General features: G+C 40.6%; 1 protein-coding gene across 2 annotated transcripts in view; it reads right to left on the bottom strand.

The window, feature by feature from the left end:
* The window catches only part of LOC124170568 (mitogen-activated protein kinase kinase kinase 7-like), a 131,036-nt gene that overhangs the window by 6,445 nt on the left and 98,626 nt on the right, over positions 1-25,965 (bottom strand). The window contains exon 10 of one of the 2 annotated variants that reach the window (XM_046549368.1): positions 15,694-15,915. The exons of the other annotated variant lie outside the window; for it this stretch is intronic. Within the exon in view, the coding sequence (XP_046405324.1) occupies positions 15,722-15,915 (194 nt within the window). The 3' untranslated portion in view covers positions 15,694-15,721. Of the gene's footprint in view, positions 1-15,693; positions 15,916-25,965 lie in introns of those variants that run through there. 2 annotated transcript variants of the gene reach the window in all.

Below are 25,965 nucleotides of genomic sequence, written 5' to 3'. Positions count from 1 at the left end.
TCCCCTCCGATTTTTTTGTGGTAAAGCAAAATGATGTCGGGCGGTTGTCGCTCCCCGTGACCCGCAATACACGGATATGGCACTCGGGAACTTAGGATGACATGCATTGTAGTCCTTTTGAGAGACTGGATTTTCCCTTAATTGTGAGTGCATTGTACTCAACTACTTCTTATTTGCTGTTATTTATGGTTTGTACCCTCTTCTGACGATTATATCCCTGGGTCTTTCCGCGGGAGCCGCGTGCGGATGGTAAAAACCTAACAGTTCGCGCGCTCTCCAAGCCGTTTGTCCTCGGCGGCTACCCCAATGCACCCAGATGTGTTCTCTTACTACGGACACGTGCAAGTGTTTCCATTCTACAAATTAGGTTTTTACCATCCGTTTAGTAGGTCCCAAAATATGCCGTCTATGCGATTAGCACGCTCATTTCTAGCCGAGTGCTCAGCATCAGTCTCCCTTCAGTATTCCTTGCTGAAGTTTGTGCCGAAGGTCGTTCACGGTTAATTTGCCCAGTTATGGATACAGCATTAGTGACTCGCCAAGATTTACATAGTGTTATATTGGCAAATAGAAGGGGGACCGTCAAGCAGAAGAAATTGTTAGTACCTACTGGAGTTTTTATACTAAAACCTATTTTTGGGAGGAGATGAGAAATTAAAAACTTTGCTTGCGACCTTCATTCAAACAGTGTTTTTCATCAATTTTCTAAAGTGAGATGCGTTCACCAGAGTTAACAGTAGATGTCTGAAGTTGAATCATATTTGGGTAAAACAGCCAATGACACTTCCTGACGCTGTGCTAAAATATCTCCTATTTTCGTATCCTTCGGATGTATGCCAATGTTTACGGATAAATGACAATATGTACTGCGCGAGTATTTCATTCGTTGTTGCCATAGTCCATGAATTGTAATTATTTCGTAGTAATTTGCCATTGTTTTAGGCTGAACTGAGAGCTCTCCTCATGGAATACCGTCACTGCATTTCAACAGTGCAAGTGAGAGGGCTAAACGTAGAAAAAAATAAAACTGAGAAGTCCTACTTCACTGGAGGAATTAAGTGTAGCAACTTCCATGGAATTTGCGAAAAACACACCATGAAAATTTCTAGAATTGCCACAAACTATGACCTATTCCTTAAGCTTCTGATTACGTCAGATCCTTCCACTTCTTGTTCTGCGGGTGTTCCCCGTAAAGTAAAAAATTTACCAGAGGAGGTGAAAAATCTTCTGGTGAGGAGTGAAAATATTTTAGAATATGAGGAGTCTTTATCCTCTAACTCAGAATAGAATTTAATGTGGCACACCTTTGTTTTCGAGAAATTTGCAATAAAAATATTTGTCAATGGTATTCATTTTTATTATTACTCTTCAATGACCAAAATTTCAGGTTTAAAAGACTCAATATCAATTTTCAATCATCATATACCTTATGAGAACCTACTAAGTAGCTTAAACATAGTTGAATATGGAAGAAATTCTGAATTTCCCTTGATATTCCCAAATCATAATTTCGACTTGCCCCTGGTAACTATGGTTCCCGCATAACTTTCCCCTATTCTTTAAATTTTATTGCCCTCATAAACACTGTAATGGACTAAATCCTCGTAAATAAGATTTATTGTGTCTATACAATACCCAATTCGCAAAAAGTTTCATTCATTTAGCAATACTTAAGGCTACAGTGAATTTTGGCCAGCTTTTTTCGATTTCAGCCCACTGTGCAATGGTCTCAACAGTGCAAACAGGTCGCTAACTGTTGAAAATTGATTTCCAAGGATTAAGAAATGCATAAATTCAACTTAGAATTTAGTGTGCAACCTAGTACTGAGTACATTCTGGGAGATTCACCACCTTATTTTCAGCAGACTCAACGTTGGTGCAGAATAGCTTTGGGTGTCAATGGCAAGGCTGTACTCACTTCTAGGCAGCAAGCAGGAGGATCAGGAAAGATACCTTTAACGGCAAAGCAATTTGGTGAAGAGGAAGAAACATAAAATAAGGCAGTGCAAGGAGGTTTGAATGGAGGAAGAGAGGCCCAGGAAAAGATCAATGAGATGGAAAAAGGATAAAAAAACACCAAGACGCATGGAATAAAGGAATAAGCACAAGATATGTGGGCAACAAGAATCCATGGAGGGGTGAATACAAGATCAAGCAACCCTTGACTAAAAAGGGAAAAGCTTAGGACTTACACAATCATTTGCATTCTGGCACTTTAAATAATTTTAGCAATTTATCATACTTTACATCACTATTTGATGAACATTAATATCAGTCAATGATTATCTTGTAAGGGTACCAACAATTGTGGTTAACATATAGGTCCAGAAACCCACATGTTTTTCCAAGTTTTGCTTCATCAGATGTGAGTCCAAGTGGATTGCTGACAGTTAAGTGTCCATAAATCTAATCTATCAATCTATCAGCAACATGTAACAGCAGCATCAAGCCCCAGAAAGAATAGTTGGCCAATGCAACAGCTCCAGGAGCCTAAGCCAAAGAAAATGCAGTGCTTGGGCTTGAGATGAAAATTTGTAATTTTTTCATTCTACTTATGATATACCTGAAAAAAAACTGAGCAACTTGAAGCCTTTGTGTGAACTTTGCTGCATATCTTCAAATGTTTGTGAGCTAACTTTGAGTGACTTGATAATCATCAAGAGTCTGTGTCACTATCAATAGGAAATATCTAATGAATTTCCTCTTGATAAATTTTCATTACATTTATCAAAAACAATGCTGGGTAAGTATCAATGGATGCTACTTTTAAACTTTGAATCAGATATTCTACATTTGAAAGCTATTAAAAATATCTACAGACACATTTTTAATAACTCTGCTGCTTTTACCCCCAAGCATTTCTCATTTCCAGTTCTAATGTTTCTAAATAAATTTGAAAGGTTTCAGACATCTACTGTTAACTCTGGTGAAAAGTTAAAAAAACTAATGAACATTATGAGGCTGAAGAAGGGTAACATACAAAAGACTAGTGAAGAACCTGATCTGGAGTGTAGTGCTAAACAGTAAAGAATAGAGGGCATTGAGGAGAGAAGATGAGAAAGACTGGAGGCATTCAAGATGAGGGTTTGGAGGAGAATGGAGAAGGTGGTTTGGATGAAGAAAAAAAGGTATGATAAAGCACCATAAAGTGAGGGCAAAGTGAGGAAAATTCTTGAGGATATGTGGAGGAGACAGAGGATCTGAATGGAGTGAATACTACGTGGGGATGAGAAGCTAAGAACTATGATAAAGGAAGGAAACTTAAGTTTTAAGGGGGAGAAAGGGAAAAGGACTTATAGGGTGCGGTACAATGAATGCTACCAATGCTCCGGAGCACTTCCAACTAGCTCCCAAGTGGTCCGTTATTCGCTACCCAGTGCTACAGGTTAAGCTGTGACGTCAAGGCAAATGTCATACACCTGTTTCCTGCCTTGATCCAGATGCTCCCGTGAAAACTTGGGTCAGTGGAGGAGCGAGTCATTTCTTGGCAGAAATTTGAAGAGAGGATTGAGGCCATGGAGAGATTACTCACGTTGCAGTTGTTGGACGCTGAATCTGGATGCTTTTTTCAATAGAGGTGCCTCCAAAGTAGTGGAGTAGGCATACACAGGTTGGATGTAAATTTAACTGTGATTTAAATCAATAAATAGCAAGCACTATCTCTCTGTAGACAATCTCCTATTTCCCCCATAATGAACTCAAATGTGTCTGAAAACCGCCCTTACGTTCAGTAGGCAACAAAAAAATATTTAAAGGAGCAAGCAGTATAAGAAACAACTGCAATGAGTTGATATTTCGACATATCAACTCATGCCATGAATTAAAATCTAAAGAATAAAGTAGGATATAGAAATAATTGGAATGGATTGATGTGTGATAATAGTCTTTAACCATAATAAGTACACTGCAGGTTACCAATTTTTTACTTTACTAAGGTAATGAGTCTACTTTGGAAGGGGTATTTGGGGGTAGGTGTGAGAAATGCAGTCCAAAGCTTCTTGCTTTACTTTGTGGAACCACAATATTGGAAAACAGAATTCATTTAAATGATATTTGACCATAGTCATTAATAATCAATGAGCATAATCGCCTCAATTTGCAATTATAACCATCTCCTTGATCTTATAATCCAGTTAGCCTGCACTTGTTCATATCTGCCATTTTGACTTCACTCCTGACTGGTCCAAGAAGAAATTCTCATAGCGAACATAGCACCTACAGACCAGTGCTCCGGAGCACTTCCATCTGTAGTGTCTTATAGCGAATGTAGGGCTCTTTGGACCGCACCCATAGATACAGATACGGGGATTATGTCTTGTTGTGAAGTGAAGACACAAGTTCGGTCTGAGAGGGGGTAGATAGGATGCCATTAACTATATTCAATGTGCCAGTAATGAACAAAGTTAAAGTTAGTCCAAAACCTGTTATTACTTCTCTTTTTTCTAGCTTTGCCACATCCTTGAATTTAAAAATAATGTGCATATTTTACCTGTACATCTTGCTAAATTGAGTCCAATGGTATTTGAAAATAACCAAAGAAACCCCTAAGTAAGTCAACCACACAGAGCCAGGCGAAATTGAAAAATTCTCTACCTGAAATTTGGCCTTTCACAACACATTTGAAAAACTTTGACACTTTTTCCTATAATATTGACGGAACTGCTGAGGCAGCCATTTTCAAGCCACCAATCCCCCTAGAGTTCCCACTATCATAGCAAAAAATTGATAAATTAATTTCAATGGATGTAAAATGGACCTTTTCTGAGACCTGTATTTTCTGTATTGGAGTAGAATAAATTGATCAATTTCAACTGTCAAAATATCCTAATATAAAAGAGGTTTTATCTGTATAATGAGTAGTAGAGAAAATAAAATACCCAAGCTTGTTAAATTTTGAAAAAATAAACTGACAAGAGCAATAGAGATTTGACCTCACCCCTGGTATGACCTGCTGTCCCATGGGCATAAAATTCCCAAGGTACAGTCCTTTTCAAAAGTCGGTCCCCAGAGGTCCCCAGAACGTTTTCCACTGAGCTTAAACTTTGAATATTGTCTATGCCTTCTGTGCCTTTAAAGAGCCAGTTTGACTTATTGTCACCATTCGCAAGTCTTACCGAGGCATTCTTCATGATTCCTAAATTCTTCACAACTTCCCCAACTCCCAATGCCAGAACACAAGGCGAGGCATAAGTTCTCAGTCATGCAATTCTCACCCTGATAGCATTCAATCATTAGTCCTGACAGCATTTCCTTGGGATATTTATTATTGTACAGTTTTCTACCAGTGTCTATAGTGGTGTCATGGTGCCGGAATGCCATCCTGCCACTGGTTAACAAAAGACTGTATAGTCAAATAACACTTCTATCAATTTTGTTGCCTCAAAATTTCTAATATATACATTTGTAACCAAAACAAAACAAATTGTAATAAAATGTAAATAATAACTTGTAATATTAGAACACAAGGAGTAATATTTCACTTGTAAAAAAAAATAAGGGAAGTGCATTCTGGCACTGCTAATTTTGCCATCACGTCCCTGGCGTGTCTCATCACACGAGAAATCAAAATTACTAATGTTTAGAGAGGTCAAACGAAGTCTTTCCCCTTTTTCATTTCATTTTTTCAGCTATAAGCAGTCGTAATTGGCACCTGGCGTTATCATGCATGTCAATGTCCTCCACATTATTATATATTAGTGGTTTCTTAGCAATAATAGAACTTACATCCACATAATGAATACCCTGAGGCAATCTTATGGGTAAAACTGATACTGATCATATTCATACAAGCACAAAACTACTCATGCATAATTTTCATACAATAAAAATATAATAAGTTTTTTTTCTGCGTGCTCTTGGTAGCCACAGCATAAGCAATGGCCATGTTTTTGATTTTGATAACGCCGAAATTTTATATCATGAGGTTAATTTGAGAAAAAGACTTTTCAAAGAAATGGTTCATTTATCTAAATCAATTAACAGTTGTAATAAAAAAACAGACATCGAAAACCTTGTTTATTTTTATTTAATCAATCAAAATTAATGGTTACTAGGTTTGGTAATAGCTTAGTAACGTAACATCAATGAATGTGTGCAAAGCTAAGGTATGTCAACATTTTTTGTGTATTCTGTTCTTATACATATATATTGTAACCATACGGGCGCCGTCCCTCGGTCTACACCACTACCGAACTAATACCAGGCTAATGTAAATCGGGTCGTGAAATAGGTTCTCGTCCGAAGAACCGTGACAGATTGCCAAATGAAAGGTCGGGACACAATTATCTATAACAGCATTTATTTAACAATTAACAAACAATCATGAAATTTAATTACTTTCATTAACAGAGAAACAGACCAAGCATGCGATGAAAATGAATATCTTGGGTGGAGAAGAAGCAAACGCGAAATGAGCGGCACATGTAACACGCCCGCGACCAAGCAAACCAAAATACGGAACTCGGAAAACATACCCCCCATTCCCTCATTGACATCATACCAAATCGCGAGAGAACTCGACACGACACATTACGGGCAGGGCAAGTACTTGGGGCTCACAGCTTTGATGTCCTGGTGGAACTCCAGGATAACTCCTGGCGTCACGGCGAAACTCCAACAGCTGTTCCGGCGATACGGCCGCTCAGAATTGGGATCGTTGTTTCACCATGCAATCAGCCCTTCTGGTCACCGCCAACCTTCCGCCAGGCAAGGTTGGCTGAGATCCTTTCATTGCCGTGGTTGAAGAGAGAGCGAGCCACCGGGCCTCGCCTCCAAACTGACACCTCCTCCGCTTCCCCTCCTTTTTTTCCCCTCTCGTCGTCCGGGAACAACTGCCTCACTACGTGCGTTGAGCTCTCTCGCGTGCCAGTTCTGTATTTTCCCTTACTCCCCTGACCCGCAACCGCGCTGGCTTACTCTCCATCTGATGACCCCGTGGAGTTACAATATATTTAAAAAAAATTATATTGTGGTAAAAAAACTCTATCGTAACATTTATTTATGTAAAAATATTGTATATTATTGTATTTTATATTGTTCTCATGTTTTCTTTCATAGCCCTGATGATAGTTTAAAATAAACTGAAACATTGGCTAAAACTTTTTTGCATCACATACATTTGACCTACTCTCCGAGAACGATTTTACCATGATAAAAATATACTGTGCTGGGTAGGTGATGACTATTTCTGGGCAATTACAATATATTTTTTTAGCTACCAATTATAGTGATTAGGGTGTAGTACTTAACGATGCGGACACTATTATATGCTGGCAAAAGAGGGATCAGAAAAGAATGAAAGCATTCGAGATGTGAGAATGAAATAGAATGGAGATGGTGAGGTGGATGGAGAGAGAAAGAAGTGCTATCGATGATGAAGGGATTTGAGGTGAGGGGGAGGATGAAAGTAAGGATATGGATAGAATGAAAGGGCCAAATGAGAATGGGTGCTGCTGTGAATTGAAGTGGTAAGTTCAAGTTGGTAGGGGCGCAGGCGGAGTGATTCACTAAATGCTCCAAAAATATCATGATACCTTTAATAATAATCAAATATACTCCTTTTTTCATTTCAGAAGGGCAGGTAAATAATGTTTTCCATGACCACCGTAAATGGTTGACTCACAATCATGATGCCATGCCGATGTTACTTGAACTATTAAAAAAAAAAAAGACTGAACAATACTAATGAACGAGTATGTATTCCCCAGAAAGAAATGGACAACACTTTCTGCAACGCATTATGGTCTAAAAGCCTCCCATGCCCATGCCTCATGACCATAAATAGGTATCTCGCAACTTCTTTATGTGAAAAATTATATTTGTCTTCAAAGCAATTCAAGCAAATCGAAAAATATGATGTAAAAATTCTTCTTTTATGAAACAATTGCCCTTTTTACAAGGTAAAAATTAAAATACTTCTTATTATATTAAAAGGATGGGAATAAGCTGTGGTATTCAAAATGTAGGCACTACTTGTATTCCGAATAAACTTAAACTTGGGGAGTAACTGCTATTTCACTTGTGAACATTGAAAAATGACTGAAAACCCTTCGCTGCCGACACATGTGAATGCGAGCATGGATGGTAACCGTGATGCAAACGGCAATAATTAACAATCGCGTATATATTTACTTATTTTTCACAAGATGATGCGGAGAAAAAATTATTTGAGTATTATGCTCGAAATGCTCCAAAAATTTTATTTGTCCTATATGCGCTGTATAGGTTCACTAAACCACTCAGATATTCCTCTCTCTCTCCTCCTCACACAATGGATTACTCACTTTAAAACAACCTAACATTCTTCTATGCCTTCTTCGATGGTGTAATTGTTGGACTGAGGAGGGGGGAGAGTTCACGGGGCCTCTGAAATCGTGCTTGGGGCTCGTGGTGATGGTTTAAGTCGTTAAGTTGCACCATTTTCACAACCCGATCAAGTCAAATCAATCCAGTAGACATGGAATGCATAAACAATATGCAGAGGCCGGGAAATATTGGAGATGGCTGCACTGGGTTTGTGGACTGACTTTTGAAAGTGAATGTACAAGGGGGTTGCAGAGAAATTGGTCCTAGTAGACTATGGAGGCCCAAATAATTAGGAATATAATGTGGCATAACCAGGAATTTCATTCGGGGGTGGTCAAACCAGGGGAAAATTAAAAAAAAACAGGATACTAAGTAGAGTGCTTCAAACTAATTTTAACACTTATCATAGTCAAAAAAACTCCATCTTTCAAAAAAAATCTTTGGTAAATTCATGACTTATCAAGTTTTTTTTCTTTTATGATGGAGAGTAATTGCATTTTTATCTTTTGGGGAGGGCGGGGGAAAAGAGAAGGGAGCCAGACCCGCCTGAACCACCTCCACTATACAACTGGACATAAAAATTGAGGATTTTACAGTTGCCCACTAAATATGCTGTCACCCACCCTGCACTTATATGAGTTCACTAAAGATGCCACTCGCCCTGCTGATGGTTGAGCGATTTCAAGTTCATGAGGACATAAACTATAATGCGGGAAGTTTGCCGAAATTTATATTCCAAATGATATAAACAAATCAAATTCATAATATTTCAAAGTCGTACCAGTGCAATAAGTCTCTTGAGAATATTTGGAATGAATGGGTCTCTCTGAGTCCATCGCCGCGCTGTCGAAATTTATGAAAAGCGAAGGAAGTGGCAACATAAATGAGGCTCCTAAGAGGGGGGGAGAAGCCTGCCCAATGTAGTCGCCGTGGACATGATAAAAACTTGTCACCGGGTTGGAGAAGTGCGGCATTGAGAGGGGCGGGATAAACACGGCCGTGCGTGCGGCTGGGTGCAATGGACTGGCCGCGAGGGTCCACCGCGCTCTAAACATTCCGTCTAAATCCGTCGGCGGTGAGTCACAGCGGTGGCAGCTATAAATGGCGTCGGGAGGGGGAGATCCGCCCGCACTGACCGCACCCCCCCGCACCCGCGGCAAACCCCCGACTGCGCGGCTGCAGAGAGTGGGAGCGGTGCACGGTGAGAGCGCTCCTCTACAATGCAATACACGCGAGTGGTGCGACCGCGCTTCGCCCAACGGCCGCTCGTGGAGTTGCCAGCTCCCGCCCAAAGCGTGAATCACACCCGCATTTCTTCAGTCCCAATGAGGAATCACTCCAACGATAGCTTTTCAAGGACCGTGAAGAGGATAGCGGAAAGAAGACATTTTCTGGACTCCAAAATCATTTCCACCGTCCTTTCCGCGATTATTTTCACCACCGCCTCCATATTTACAACTCCCTTTCCACTGACAACCAAACGCGGCGCTACTACCGCCCTAGCCGATCTTTGGGCTATTGAAGGGCTCATCATGGAAGGAGGACTCCTCCTTTTTCATGGCTAAATGACTTTTCCTGGGACAGAAAGGGGATGTGATCACAAGTGGAAAAGGAGGAAGGGATCCCCACTGTTGGAGCCATCCAATAATAGAGGTTCACTTTTTTCAAACGGTCAATATTCTGGGATCATCTAAGTTAGCATAGGACCTTTACCCAAAAAGTGGTAACGTGACTCAGGATTAAAATCGTGCGGGGCACCTCATAACGAAAGATTTTTCACATGGCAGCAATTAGTGAAAATACCGCTAAGAACGCCGTGAGTGAGTGATGGTGTTCTATGTAAACAGAGTCGCTTATGAGAATGAATCCCTGAAATAGGTCAATTTTATACAATAGCAATCAAATTAAACAAAAAAAGACAATTTAAAAAAAGGCATTACTTTTTCCGGGTTATTTTTGAATGGCTACCGATAACCGTAATGTAGTGAGCCCGTCACCACAACTTGATGGATGTTTGAAAGATGGTTGAAATTTTTTGCGGAGGAAATCTAACTATAAGTTAAACTATATTTTGTCTAAAATGGAAGAAATATGACCTCGTCTTTCATGGGCCATTAATTGCACCTGGACGTAATAAACGCTGTCCACTACCAACAGAATACAGGATTAAAATAAAAAAACACAAATTAATAAATACTGAAATGCAGCCGAGTTTCGGGTATTGCGTGAGGGAATGTGGGCCGGGGAGAGAGGAGCGGGAGTTGACGTAGCAGGAGTTGACCGGAAGTGGCCATTCACGATCCCGCGGAAGATTTTGAGGTCGGAAAGAACGCGCCGAAGTTGCTAAGGAGCATTATCACCCCTAAAAGAATTGCCATCAGTATGATAAGTAACATTGATACTCTAACACGAAATTCACCCCGAATCTCCGAAATAGAGTATATTTTACCCTTCAGTAACTGTTGATACAAATGTACGACGAAAACCCAGCGAATACCACCCTTCTACCCAGAGTCAAAGCGCACTTTTGGCAATCAAAACTACAAAAGGATCGGCAAAAGAAATGGCTTTTCAGGAACCGTTCGAAGGCGCAGAGAGCCCTTTCGGAAAACATATAGCTCACGGCGGGGCTGCAGCAGTTGAGAGATGCGAACGAAGACCACGCTATTTAGGGCGAAGCATTCGCGCGACTGACGTCCCACTAAGACCGACTTGCACTGCGATCATAGGGAAAAAAACTTCATTGGCGGCGAAAGCACGAGCCACGAACCATATAAACTAGGGGGGGCGCCCACCCAGTAGGATATATAGATTGTATGCATGAGGGGACTAATATCAATGGGCAGGCCCGTGCTGGACCCCTTCTCAACGCCGTTTTACACGGGGCATGGAATTGCGCAGATTACAACTGCCTTGATTTCTAAAATGGCGTGGAATTGCGCGAATGCGTGAACGAAATTATAACAAGGGCTATTTTGCCATCTCACGTCCACGCATTTTCACATGTGTTATGGCGATTCACCGCTTTACACGACGCAATTTCGACTGCGCCTTCACACACACGTCAGACTGTGCAAGTACGCGCCCCGCGTAAAACGGCGGTGGAAGGCCATGGCCAGAGGGCGTCAGCAGGTGGAGGACTACCGGGGATTCTGGGGGAGTGGAATATAATAAATAAATTTTGAAATTTTAATCCTTACGCTCTTGAGATTAAATTGAACCTAACCAGATTGAATTATATTGATTTAAATTATTATTTTGTTTACTCAAGACGGTGTTTATTATGCTGTGAAATGAGACATCATTGAAATCAAGTTTACTCCTTAATGTTGGTGTTCTGACCATAAAAAGTGCCAGTTTCGGAATAGGAGGGCGCCAAAGATTTCCAGGGGCCTTATTCTGTATTTCGTCGGTGCCGCACCGGTCGGTTTCCCTTTCAAGCCCACCGACTGGACATCATTCCTTACCGACAACGGTTTCCATACCGACGACGGCACTTTCAGCGATTCTGTAAGGTCGTCGGTTTCAAACCAGTCGGTACGATTCCCCATGTTCCCCATCATCCATGTTTCCAGGATAAGGATTGCCAAAGGATTGCCAGGGCCCTGAAAAAGCACGGCATCACCACCAGGTTTAACTGTGCGACAAAAATTGGTGACTTGCTGCCCACAGCCAAAGACAGACTACAGCACGACCTTCATGAAGGTGTTTACAAGGTCCCTTGCTCGTGTGGAAAAGCATACATCGGTGAGACTTGCCGTTCACTCAAGATACGGATGCAAGAGCACCGAAGGGCAACGAAAAACAGGCAATTCCAGCTGTCTGCCATATCGGAGCACGGCTGGACCCCGGGACATGACATTAAGTTTGACGACGCCAAGGTAATAGTGAAAGAAGGCAGATATTTTCCTAGACTCATCCGCGAATCCATTGAGATAGCCCGGACGGACAATTTTAACAGAGACGACGGCTACCATCTGGATGCCCATTGGAGGAGGCTCATTAGGCGGACCAATAAGAGAGCGGCAGCCACAACTGGCGGGACTGACCCCCTATATAAGGAGGACGAAAATCGTGGACCGGCATCATCTTCGACCTGAAGACGCTGGCAGCAGTGCCAGCGAAACTGTTGTCATCACCAACAAACCGACGCGGTTGCACCGGAAATATGGAGAAACTGGAACAGCAATCCAAGTGCTATCTCTCTCTCCTGACGTCACGTATCGTTTGCAAAATTCAGCTCAGGCTAAAAGTTGTGAGTCGGAAAATAGAGAGAGGGACCAGGGTGCCAGGGAAGTTAAGAAGTGTCTGGATTTTCGCAAGTGTTAATGAACACTTTGGTTACCAGTCTTATGGCTTAGGTACAGGCTTGAGGTCAATGTGTCGTCATGGCACACGGACCAATAATTGCGCCTCGAATATAAGTGTGCAGTGTCTGCGTGTCACCTTGAAACATGATCGACGTTTTTCTTTTGTTCCGTCAATCGTAGTTATAAAATCAATTTTGAGAGATTTTTAAGGTTTTATGACGAAATTCAAGGCTATTTCCAGGTTTTTTCACGGCACACAAAATTCACGGCTTATTCACGGTTTTAAGGTTTTCACGGTTGAGTGGGAACCCTGATGTATATAAGTTGCGCATTCCAAGTGAGAGAAAATGATAATATAGCGGCAAACCTCATCCTTATTAACAAATATCTTCTTTTATCGTCAAGGGAATCAATGGCTGACGATAAAATGAAATATAGTTGCCTATTACAAATGAAAGAAACTGATACCGCTGTGGCAAACTTCATACTTAAATAAAAAGATCTTATTTCTCTGCCGAGAGAAACGCCAAATGATGATTGAGTGAAATAATAGTTGCCTATTCAGAGTGAGATAAAGTGATAACATTGGGGGAAAACTCATATTTAATCAAAAACATATTTTTTATGTCAACGGAGAAAATAAATGATGAAAGAGAGAAATAAATCGTATCACAAGCGAGTGAAAGTGGTAACATAAATGAGAGAAAATCATTATATGTTAGCAAACCTCATGTTTATTAACCAATATCATATATTTCTGTCAAGGTAATCAATATAGATGATGACACAGTGAATTATAGAGGCGTATTCGAAGGGGCAGAAAAAGATATCATTGCAGCAAACCTCATTATTTACTCGGTGATGAGGTAAAAACAAAGTAAAACGTACAATGCGCACCTGCCTGTTCATGAAACCCACTAGTCGGTGGCCGTACCGACACCTTTTTACAGTCGGTACGGCTACCGACGATCTCCCGTCCTCACGTCGGTGCCGCACCGATCGGGTTCGTACAGAATCGCACCACTGCTTGCCGGGAGTCGGTATGACGTCGCACCCGACGAATCGGTGCCGCACCGATCGGTTTGGAGTTGCAGAATACGGCCCCAGGTTGGAGGGCGCACCGGGATACGTCCCGGCGGCCCACCACGAGTCTGTCAATGGGTCTCAGTGGGCAGGTAAGGTTAGGGTAAGTAGTTTCAAACACGGGCACCCCATGATATGTTGTATACTATAATAAACATCAAATAAAAACACACGGAAGTAGAATTGGATCACTAAGACAGCTCCATGAAGCGGGCTGTAGACAGCTTCAACTCGAGAAAAATTCCTCCTTTTTGGGGAGGCCCGGGCCCCTTGCTACCCACTAACAAATATCCCAGTAAGCAACCCCTTCATGATGATGCCCCGTCCTCCAGTACATAGGGGACGTATTTCCCAAAAAATCTAGTTCTACAGGAAGACTAACATAAGATTTACTATATGTTATAGACACATACTTTAATGACACATTCTCAACATGTAATAAATTACCGAGCTCCACAAAACCAAAATTCATTGAAATTCAAAATAATGCATTTCAAACTCCCTACCCCATACTTTTTCCCTGAGTCGAAACTTGTGCCATACGTAATGGACACAATTTTAGACAGGCTCCTATTAATTAGGCCCCTACGTATTCAAACTATCACGGCGGTTCTTATACGCCTATATATATATGCTACCAAATCCCTTAAAATGTGTGTAATTTAAATCAATCTATTTGTAATTGCATCACAGTGGAGTAAAAAATAAATTCATGCATACATATATATATATATATATATATATATATACATACACACGTTTGAAATAAACTCACACGAGCATTATAAATAATGTAAAGGAACTTCTTCTTGCCCTGGGGTGGGCACACAAAAAAACTTAGAAATTGACAGAAAAACGAAAAATAAAATAAAAGTGAGGAACTTACGGGGAAAGGTTGTTTTTACAAATTTTCGATGGGTCGCAGCCCATCTTTCTCAAGTGAGAAGAGGAGAGGCTCTTCTCACTTGAGAAAGATGGGCTGCGTCCCATCGAAAATTTGTAAAAACAACCTTTCCCCGTAAGTTCCTCACTTTTATTTTATTTTTCGTTTTTCTGTCAATTTCTAAGTTTTTATATATATATATATATTATATATATATATAATCATAATAACATATAATAGAAATTGAAACAAAGAGACAGAAACATTTATGCAAGACGATGACACACTGTGGCGTGGAGATGGAATGTAGGCCGAAAACACATGGAAAAAAGTTCACCTGAACCGGGAATCGAACCACGGACCTTCTGCTTTCCGGGCAGATGCTCAGACCACCGAGCTATCCAGGCTAATCTAATCTCCAGTGTTTTCGGCGGGGGTTTATACACCAAATCCCCCGAGGTCTAGCCCTATCATTTGGCCAAGAGATGGCTCTGGGCGTAGGTCCCGCCACGAACGAAGAATTCAACGCGGACAGAAGAAGAAATGGAATTAAAGATGGTCACAATCACACACACAGTAGGATAGATATAGCACATGCGTTTCGGGGAACGCTGATCCCAAGAAGAGGAAACGAACCATATAGGTCTCATACATTTCAGGACCTACGCCCAGAGCCATCTCTTGGCCAAATGATAGGGCTAGACCTCGGGGGATTTGGTGTATAAACCCCCGCCGAAAACACTGGAGATTAGATTAGCCTGGATAGCTCGGTGGTCTGAGCATCTGCCCGGAAAGCAGAAGGTCCGTGGTTCGATTCCCGGTTCAGGTGAACTTTTTTCCATGTGTTTTCGGCCTACATTCCATCTCCACGCCACAGTGTGTCATCGTCTTGCATAAATGTTTCTGTCTCTTTGTTTCAATTTCTATTATATGTTATTATGATTGTATATTCGCCTGTGGCGACCTGTGTGAATGTGAATTTGAAATATATATATATATATATATATATATATATATATATATATATTATATATATTATATATATTATATATATATATATATATATATATTATATATTATATATATGCATGAATTTATTTTTTACTCCACTGTGATGCAATTACAAATAGATTGATTTAAATTACACACATTTTAAGGGATTTGGTAGCGTAATTTTGTAATCTTGGTGGCCAGGAGACGGTTTTCCATCGTCCTGAGGTGAATATCGAGCCAATACCGATAACTGAGGAGTGTCCAAGTTCACCCGGTGAATCAAACAGCCATCACCGGGATTGTGACAGCTACGCAGCAGGGTGATATTCCCGGTTAAGGCTGCTACATACATAAAATCAAATATAATTAACAACTGTTAGTCATGAAATTTGTTAATAATAGTGTTTTGTTATCCTTGATACTTGGTTCGTAAGAAAATCGTAGACAAAAAATTAACATAAAGTTCACTATGAAAAGGCTAACAGATAGGGTCAAATCAATTTTAGAATGGTTGACTCATGACGATGATGAAAAAATCAAAACTTCAGTGCGGGTAGGCAGCCTTATGAAAATGATTGGCAGTGAAACTTACTGGCCAAGGTGAAACCACGCGACAATTCACAATGGATGCTTCCACAAGTGTAGTGCGAAAAGGCATATATGTATACAATCTCGATCGCAACTTATTATCAAGGAATGGCAGAGAGCAACAATATGAGATGCCACTTTGGAGGCCTGTCTAAACGCTCACAATGAAAATAACGAACTGAAATTTCATACCAGATGACATTTTCAAAAACTAATTCATTTTTCCGGCAGCTAGGGTTCATTAAATTTGTTTTCGGAGCTCATATTAATGCAGGAGTTTTGTTCGGAATATTTGCCAACTGTCCCGAGCTTTCCCTATGAAGTCCAAGTTAACATTTTTAGCCATATCGGTAAAAATTTGAAATAATCGCTGCTAATGAATACCTAGTAAAAAGTTTTATACCACGCCCTTTCAGTTACTTCATATTGTTACCTGAGTACACATGACAATTCGTCGGAAACTACTCCGCTTGTTAAAAGAGAAAATAAAATACGACTATCCCGCAAACAATTTGTGCGTAATATCGTAAATTACAGAAGTCTTTCGTTAATTGTTGTTAATACTCTTCTCGAACCCACTGTCCTATCCGGGTGAGTAAATTGCTTTGAAGATTTATTAAATCTCTCAGTATGATATAAGGCATTTGACGCGATTAAAACTAGTTAAAAAAAAATATTTTCATTGATAATAAAACACAAAAAGGTCAATTGTGGCTGTTTGTTTTGGCATTACGCACCCATGGGTCCCATGAATTAGACTTCCGTAGTTCACTGCTAAATTTCATACCCACATCAGCCTTTTGTTGGCTCTATTTCTTGAGCATATGAGAGATTTTGGAGCAAATTTTTGAAAAATAATAAATCTCCGTTACACGTCAATGTATTCAAAATAATATATACTGTAAGATTAGCCTCGAAGGACGTCATTATAGGTGAGTCATGATGTAACTCTCTCCGAAAAAACTCGGTTGCAGTCGGGAAAACAGCAAGGTTAGGGTCAATTGACTTAATCATTAATTTACTAATCGCTAAGGAACCTCCATGGCGCAACTTTAAACAGAATAATCTGGAAGTTCGAGGGAAGAACAAACCATATATTTCTCGCATATCACCTTAGTCATACCAGAATTCAGTCACCACTGCGACTTTTCATCTACAGAGTCACGTTCCATCCCCATTCCCTCCACTGACTGACAATAAAGAAAACGATGTATTTACTTTTTTCGGCTATGACATTTCTCATTTGGCTCAGCATTAGATGCTTCATTAATTGTAATTACCATCCACATAACTCCCGACTTATGGAGATACTTATTGCCACCCCTTGGAGCGAACAAATGAGGGCAAAAAGATACACTGACCTCTTCTATGATTTATTTATAAAAAAAGATTTACGGCCTTATCTTTGTATTCAGTAGTAAATTTAGCGTTTTTTTAGATTTTCGCTAGGAGACGACGAAAATCGACTTTTCATCAAATGAAAAACGTATATTTATTTAAAAATATCAAAGGGCATACGTACGTACTATTTGTACTAGGAATATGGTATTCTTAGTAGGAAGTATGCATGTACGTATATTCGGTAAGTTAAGGAGAGATTAAAATAGGTTTTCAAGTGATAAAATTTCATACTTTCTAGATGAAAAAAAGAAAATTTGAAATAGCATCAAATTAAATAAATTATCATCATTACATGACGATATAAGTACTGAACTACTTTGGTGCGAGTTGTCTTTAGCATTAAGTTTTACGGGCAAATTATCAGCCCTCTCTACCTCACGCATAAATTATGTTAGAGGATTTTGCAACAAATACACGAAAGAAGTTATTTTCTATAAGTTCAAACTTACCAAAAAAGGTATATTACATAGCTAAAAACAATTATAAAATGTGTAGCGTACGGAAATTCTACGTATTCTAAGTATAAAATTATAAATATAGCCCTTTTCCATTGATTTAAATACAATTTGACATCAACAGTACAATTTGACATGATTACGAGGCATTAAAGAGCAGCAACATAAAGTAAGTTTCGAGGCCCATTTTCTCGGCAAAAAAAAAAACGCGAGAAGGTGAAAATTTGCAGAAATTATATAGTGTCAGAGGATCATATATTCAAACATGAATGCTGCCGAAAACCAGAGAACTGAAGGCACCATTCTTGGTTGAATTGAGGTAGAAAGATATGCGTTTCTGGAGCGTACTATGTTTTTCTTTTAGGACAAACACTCAAGGTTCCATTATTGACGAGTTTGAAAAATTAGTAAAATCTTGGTAACTCACCAACTCCTCCGGAGTAAATGCTACAAATTTTTTAACACGAGGTACATAATGCGATTATTACACAGGTGTAAATATCGATTACATTTGCCTTGATGTATATTAAATTACCCATATTTTCACAGAGTTCGGCGTTTGTCGACATTTTTCTGTACCTCAAACATAAGAAATACCTATGAGAAATACCAACGTAAAATTTTCAAATTAGAGAGGCATAAAAATGTTGACAAGGACCTCCAACATGAAAATTTCCAGATGACATCATTAAGATCTAATCGAGTGATGGGTCACCAAAAAGACTTTTCGAATGAGCGGGAAGCATCCCCTGCTTCGCTGCCGCTTCTGCTGCCCAGAGGTACGGGACCGGGTGGATGGTTATGTAGTCGATTCAGAAGGATGAGTCAGCCAGGGGGAGGCGGGTGGGTGGCAGGGGGAGAGTAGCGGAGGGAGGGGGGGGGGGTTGACGCGCTGAGGGGGGAGGGGGCGACGAGGGTCTCGAACAACAACTGCACTTGCACATGCATCTACATGGTTGGGGTGAGTTTGTCCATGCATGCGATATCCAGACACTAGGAGGCAATGAAATAGACTTAGATTGCAACAGAAACTACAAATGGACATCCTTCTGAATAAACCACACTTTATTTTAAATATAAATATACAGGGACAATAACATGCCAGAGTTACTGAGGATTTGTATAAGGTTTGGTTTTTCCGGCGTAAGACTTCAATAAAATTTACGCCATAAACACTCGTAACTAACACTTTCTTTTAACAAATTCTCTGGCAGGTTAACGGTGGGTGGTCTAACACCTACAGGTACATGCCCTCTGAGGCGGTTTGCGAAGTAATACGTAGATAATACGAGCAGTCTACTTCATGGAAAGTATCCTCGCCGATTCAGACATGCAACGACCTGATACCACACTATACATTTCCTTATGGGACTGAAGGACAAATTATCAACTCTGTTTCGTCATTCAGGATGTAATGTTCGCCAGAACCGGAATCTCGACAGAATAAGAAAAAAATATGGAGTAAAAGTGATGCAAAAGGAATAAGTCACTCGTACAAATTCGTTTTCACTTCAACAAGCGCATTTAGGACAACGCCATTGCATGGCATTGTCTCTCACAATGTGACTGTTGGACAACCGCACCATACCATGCCCTGAGAAGGAAAATACCACCTTGACAGGACACGAATCCACGAGCATCTAATAAGAAGGGATTTGACGTCCATCGTCTCTGAGGGTGGCTATGAGTGCACGCCCGAGGCTAGGACACATTTTGTTTAGCTTCCACTTTTGGTGGTGGTGGCGTGGGCACGTGAAGCGACCACGAAGCATCGTACCGAAGGCCGTACAAATACACCGTTTCTATGAAAGCAAGACGATGCCACTAAGAGGGGAGATATATTCCACGGAAACTAAGTACACAATGAACAACAATGCTCCCGACCTCGACGACGGAAGTTCGTTCCACGCTCTCTGAGGCAATTGGAAGTTCAAGCCGAAGTCGCCAGAATTAATAATTCCTAGAATAAATAGCACAGAAGATGTGACGCCTGAGGCCACTGAAGCCACATTCACTCCAGGTCCCAATGCTAACTCGCCATTTTGCGGAACCATAAACCCTTAAGAACTTCCACATTTAGCTAACACACCTTCGTAGGCCTCTTAAATACTTCTCTTATGGGCGGTACAGGTAAAAATATGAACGAAGAAGGAATAAATTCGAAACAGACCGTTTCTTTTACGCCCTGTAGTCCTTCGATACGGCGGAGTAGACTTCACACACAATCACGGCAACGCTTTAATGTAAAATATAAGAAATTAAGGATACGAATAGCCATAGCAAAGAACGCTCCTCGGGATACAATACACAGCATTATAGGACGGTGACTCACAAGGAAATAGATCTCGAATTTCACGTGAGGAGAAAAACTATTGGTTCCCAAGAGCACGACAAGCACACGAGAGAGTACTCGACCTGTGATACAACTCAAATCTTCATGTAACGAGAGACCGGCGATATTTAAAAGTGCGATATACAAGAGATATTCGTACAATCAAAGTTACGATAATCGGACGACACAGTAAGATATATTGCGACAATTGTTACGATACGTCACATATTTCATGATGATCCGATCATCACGATTATTGCGGATAACGATAAATCGTCGATTTTCAACTCTTAATATTGCCCGAGCAATGAATTCAAACATCGCTAAGGCAAGTCCCCTCCCTTCGTCACATAGCCACGCCAAACACTGGTGCGCGGAGTCCCCCGAACGCCACACTAGAACCAGTAGAATCAAGGATGGACGCTATTTGCAGAGTGCGCTACACGTGCTAGCGGGACTGACGCGCCCATCTGGAGATTTGACGATGGGGGGGGGGGGGGGGGGGGGGGGGGCTGGAGACAGTGCAAATGCAGTTGGGAGGGCACAACCACTGGGGACAGCCACTGCGCTGACGGCCACGAGAGACCCCGACAAACTGAGGTGCATCACCTGAATCAACCCTGGTTTACGACTCCCACCCTCCTGGAAGATAAAATGGCTTACCCTCACACTCAATGATCTCCCATAATAAAACTATTTTCACCGATGATTCAATTCCCAAGTCCCCAACAACATGATTCTGACGGTACAAATGTAGATCTTCAACAGAAACGGCAAAAGCTACGATTTTCAATCTTTCCTCTTCACCTTTACCGAGCCACAAAGTTCATGTAATACCATTAAAATTGAAAAACAACACACTCGACTCAAAAATATTATACAGCGAATAAAACACGCTCTCATTAAAACGAAGGTCTAAAGTTGGCGATTAACTGACAAGAGGAAATTAAACAAAGAGGACAATGAAATTTTCGCGGTCAGCCACTCCCAGAACGTAATATACTTTTCAAGCTGCTATATGCAGTGCAATCGCGCTTAACATGCGCCTCATTCAAATGGAGAGGAATTGAATCATTGAATTGATTGGATCGTGTGCATAGAATCTCGCTAACAAGTGACTCACCAGTATTAATCGCACCCTGAAATCTATAATAACTTCGTTGACATAGGTTTCGACTCGGTTGACATGAGAGTCGTTTACTTCATGTGCTCCGTACGACCGACAGTAAAGCACTTTCAAAAGCGAGTATCACTCACGGGGATATTGAGACTCTGGATCCTATCCGCAATACCTGGAAGCTCATGCCTCTGATAGAAGGGACAATCTCTCATCGTGAATTGCTTATCGTCAACATAGCTCCTTTCTATTGTTTACAGTAACAAAGGTGACGATTAAGTCAGCGGTACTCAAGACACGAAGCGAAACAAACACATCGCTAAGGTAGGGTAAATCCTTCAACATAAGCAACGACAATGCCATTGATCATGGAACTCCTACTGTTATACCTGAAGAGGCGCAAAATAATTTACACTCTTTCCATCGATAAAACTGAGGAGAGGCGAAAGGAAAAGAGTCTAAAAATATGCAGTTGGCAGACTCGAGCATGAATCAGCGTCGGCGTCCGGGGAACTTACGTGCGTCGGCGGGTGCGGTGGCGGCGGTGGGCCGGCGGGGCCAGCGATCCTCGGGCCACGCGTACCCCTTCACGGCCACCGTGACCTCCGTGATGCGGTAGACGCCGTCGCGGCAATACGGCGCCGTGCTCATGACTCGGCCGCCGCTCAGCCCCTTCTGCCGCGGCACCCGCCCCCAACGCACCCGAAATAGACGACGCTGCCACGCCAGCGCCGTAGGGGTGCGGGCGGCTGAGCGCGAAGCACGGCCACTTCCGCGATGGCCGAAATCGCTCAGGGCCAGAGCACAGAGAGCTCATCTCGCTTCCAAAGTGCACCCCGTGATGTTAGCGACGTCATTTCAATGACAAACATGCGTCGGTCGCATAATTTACATGAGAAGAATAACGTTAGCGGCAAGGTAGGCAAGCCAACACGACAACCGTAGTTCAGCATCTGGCCACAGTTAAAAGAGGCACAACTGAAACAAAAGGGCGTATTATGCCAGCAGTGAGGATAAAATAGACATTTCCTCCAAAAACAGAAAACGGCCGAGACCCTGGAGCTATGCAATCCCGCTCCCATCATTATCAAAATATGTAGCTACTTGAAGTGGGTGCACTACTGTGGGGAAAGGTCTTTGCACTGTGGTCTACAAACACGGTTTTGAATGTGAAAGCCAATTGTTCTCCACCCGGATATGTGCATGAGGAGAGGGACTTTTCTCTTCCATCCCCTTTCACCAAAAGTGAGGGCAGAAGGAGAGAGGGAGGGCAATGCTTCAGGGAAGGTCATCCAGTTGGTGGAACACCCACAAGACAGTCATCTGGCCAGGGCCAGCTATTGGTAGCCAAGGAATTGTAAAAGAAGGTGGCCACAAGACAGCCTTCCTTCATGATCCCTTCCTCACTGCATTCCTCTTCTAAGCAATGAAAGGCATCAGCAGCAACGCATTACTTTCTCCTGAGGCTGTTACAAACTGTGCACGCCATTTTAGAAAATGTCCTATTCCCTTCACTGATCGTTTCGACTGGCAATGATCTACATCACAAGGATTGGAAAGAACAGGGGTGTGGGAAATAACTGCAGGTGGGCGGGAGATGTGCTAGTTTTTGACCACCTTTAGGTCTCTTCTGCAGTCATCCCCATCTCAGGAGAAAATAGCACTTGCAAAATACCCAGAAAATCACATGGCAGCTACTCTTTTTAGTTTCTCATGAGTATAAATTTCACGCCACATATATTGAGCAAGCACACATCTACTGTTAAAGGTATTTTTTCTTGTATATTATTACACAGTCAACAGACCTAAGCCACAAGAATAATGCCTAATATTTTTGGAGTCAAAAGTGGCCTGACACATCACTTCGAGTAAACTAACTACATAGAATAGAGCATAGGTTCTGTCAATGGCAACTTCATGATTAAGACAAAATGTACAGGGAGTCAAACTTTTCCCAAAATCCAAGGACCATTTCTCATTGTTCAGATCAAAGCTATAAAAAAATAATAATAACGACAACACTGAGCATGCATTTCAACCCTTAGACTCCCAGGCAGATGATACGTATGCCTCAGCTGTACTGGCCTAACTCCAAAGCGGCCAATACAGTGTATGCTGCTAGTGTAAAAATTATTTATGAACAAAATGAGCTAATTCTTTTAAAAATAGTTTATACGAAAGATAACAAATATTCAAAGGTATTTAGCAATGCAAAAAATTATTTTTTAAGTATTTATTATTTCAACTGGTAATGGAAAATTTTACAATGGGGACAAGTTTTTATGCAAAGCATGCCCACCAGCATTGTATTTTTCACTTCCAGGAGTACTGCTGTTATTAGTATTTTTGCAAACTTGTCCAAGAACTATATTGTAGCTACAGACAGCATGCACTTTCCTTAGCCCAGGGTCTAAACATTTCAAGTACAAGCCACCTTCATTTGAAATTATACACTAGTGTAAAAGATCTTCCTTGTTAGTCATGCATGCAAAAACGACACTCATAGGAGATTTTATCGAGTTACATATGATGTAACACATGGTCTTCAGTTTGTATAAGAACGTAAATTTACACACATCAATTCTCTAAAGTGGGTAATTCGGAAATAGCCATCGGGTTTTTCAATCAATTTTTTTCACAAAGGTACAGCATTCAGCCATTGTGTTAACATTATATGTACAAAGGATAAAAAAAGAACTTTGAAATTTATATTTTTACCATAGCAAAGTTTCTTTTTATCAGGGCTTAGAACTTTTATACCTTGATTGATTATGTTGATTACATTTTGATATTTATCAACTATTTTCCAACTGCTATAACATCTCTATTACCTTCTCGAAATTTTCTTTTTATCAGGGCTTAGCTATTTAAGACCTATCAATTTCATTTTTATTTTTACCAACCATTTTCTGACTACTTCCATGCCTCTATTCACATGTGTACAAGTGAGTGTTGCCAATATTTACAGCATTTCACTGAATACAGCCTTCCCTCTAATTTTTTATAATATAAAGCTATAGTGTACAACATGTTAGGTGAGTATGATGTAAAACTGAATTATCTTCCAATCAGATCCAAATTATTGTGCCCATTGATTTAATTTATGTTTTAAAATGCATTCAATTTCATAAAAATCATTTAAAATATTTTTTTTACTATTTAAGAAAAGGTTGAGCCTTTGCAAGGAATAATTTGATAACTCCTTTTCTCAAGAAAAATATCAAGTTACACGAGAACAATCGAATCATGTTTCATTCCTACCCTGTCATACCAACAGACCTTTTTTGTCCTACCAGCTTCAATTCTCTATTTCTGGAGGACAAATGCTAGGTGAGTGACTTTCTGGGCCCAAAGATGTCTCGATAGCTTTGGCAATTGGATGACATATTCAAGATTAAAAAAAGAATGAGACGAAATGCACCGGATTTCTGACCATATTTTAGTTTTTTTTCCAGCTCTATTCGATTGCCACTTAGTTTTCTAGTTACAACTAGACTATACTAATATTCAACAGTGTGCAAACAGCACAATTTTCAAAGAAACATGCGTAGACTTAACCCCTCTAACAAGTAGAGATGGACTGGAAATGCCAACGGGGAATTCCACTGAAAATGGATGATTATGCAATAAAAAAGTATCCTCCACGCTAAAAATGATAGTGAAAGCAGTTCTTCTCTAACCTGCGTATTATTCGCAAAATTACACTTTGAAAATCGTATAGTAATCTTGCACTTCAAACGACCCATTACCATGTTGGCTGAGCCTGACGTCAGAGTCCAGTAAACAAAATGTTTACGTGGTGCCAGTAGACTGTTTGCCTCAGTTTTAGAAAAATAACTCTCAGTACTTTTTTCTCACTGCAATTTATTTTTTCATAGCAAAAAATGTTCATTTATCATTAGTCACGTGAAAGATTTATACTGAATAATTGACAGGTTTGAAAAATGTATGTACAGTGTGTCCTCGTTTAACGTCGTCCCGTTTAACGTTGTTTCACGATAACGTTGTCCAAAAATTGAAACCCTTTATCATTTAACGTCGTTATTGCTTCGCGATAACGTTGTTCAAATTATGCGCGGCGAAAAAAAAATGAATGGCGAATAGAACGCAAGCGCATCTGATGTATAGTAAATATTACTATATTAATGCGATTGGTAATTTTCGTTCGACAGAAAAGGTTGGCGTGGGTAGCGTATGTTAAATATGCATCTGAGCGAATAATTATCGCCTCATTTACCCATTATCCGTATATTTTTGTGATGCCAACAGAAAAAAATGTCCACGAAGAAGAGTGGCTATCCTGGTGGTTCTACAGACGTGAAGAAAAAACGGCGATATTAGAACAAAAACTTGGTATTATTAAAAGAATTGATGAAGGTGCAACTACTGGAGAGATCGGTCGAGTTTTAGGTCTGCAGGTCGAGTTTTTACAATTAAAATTTCTTCTGTTACTGAAAATATCGATGTTTCGCCATTAAAATACTTTCTTTTTAGTTTTT

This window comes from Ischnura elegans, chromosome X (genome assembly GCF_921293095.1).
Source record: "Ischnura elegans chromosome X, ioIscEleg1.1, whole genome shotgun sequence".
NCBI classification, from domain to species: Eukaryota; Metazoa; Arthropoda; class Insecta; order Odonata; family Coenagrionidae; genus Ischnura; species Ischnura elegans.
Note: the sequence above shows the minus strand (reverse complement) of the source record. Positions and strands in the feature narration are given on the sequence as shown.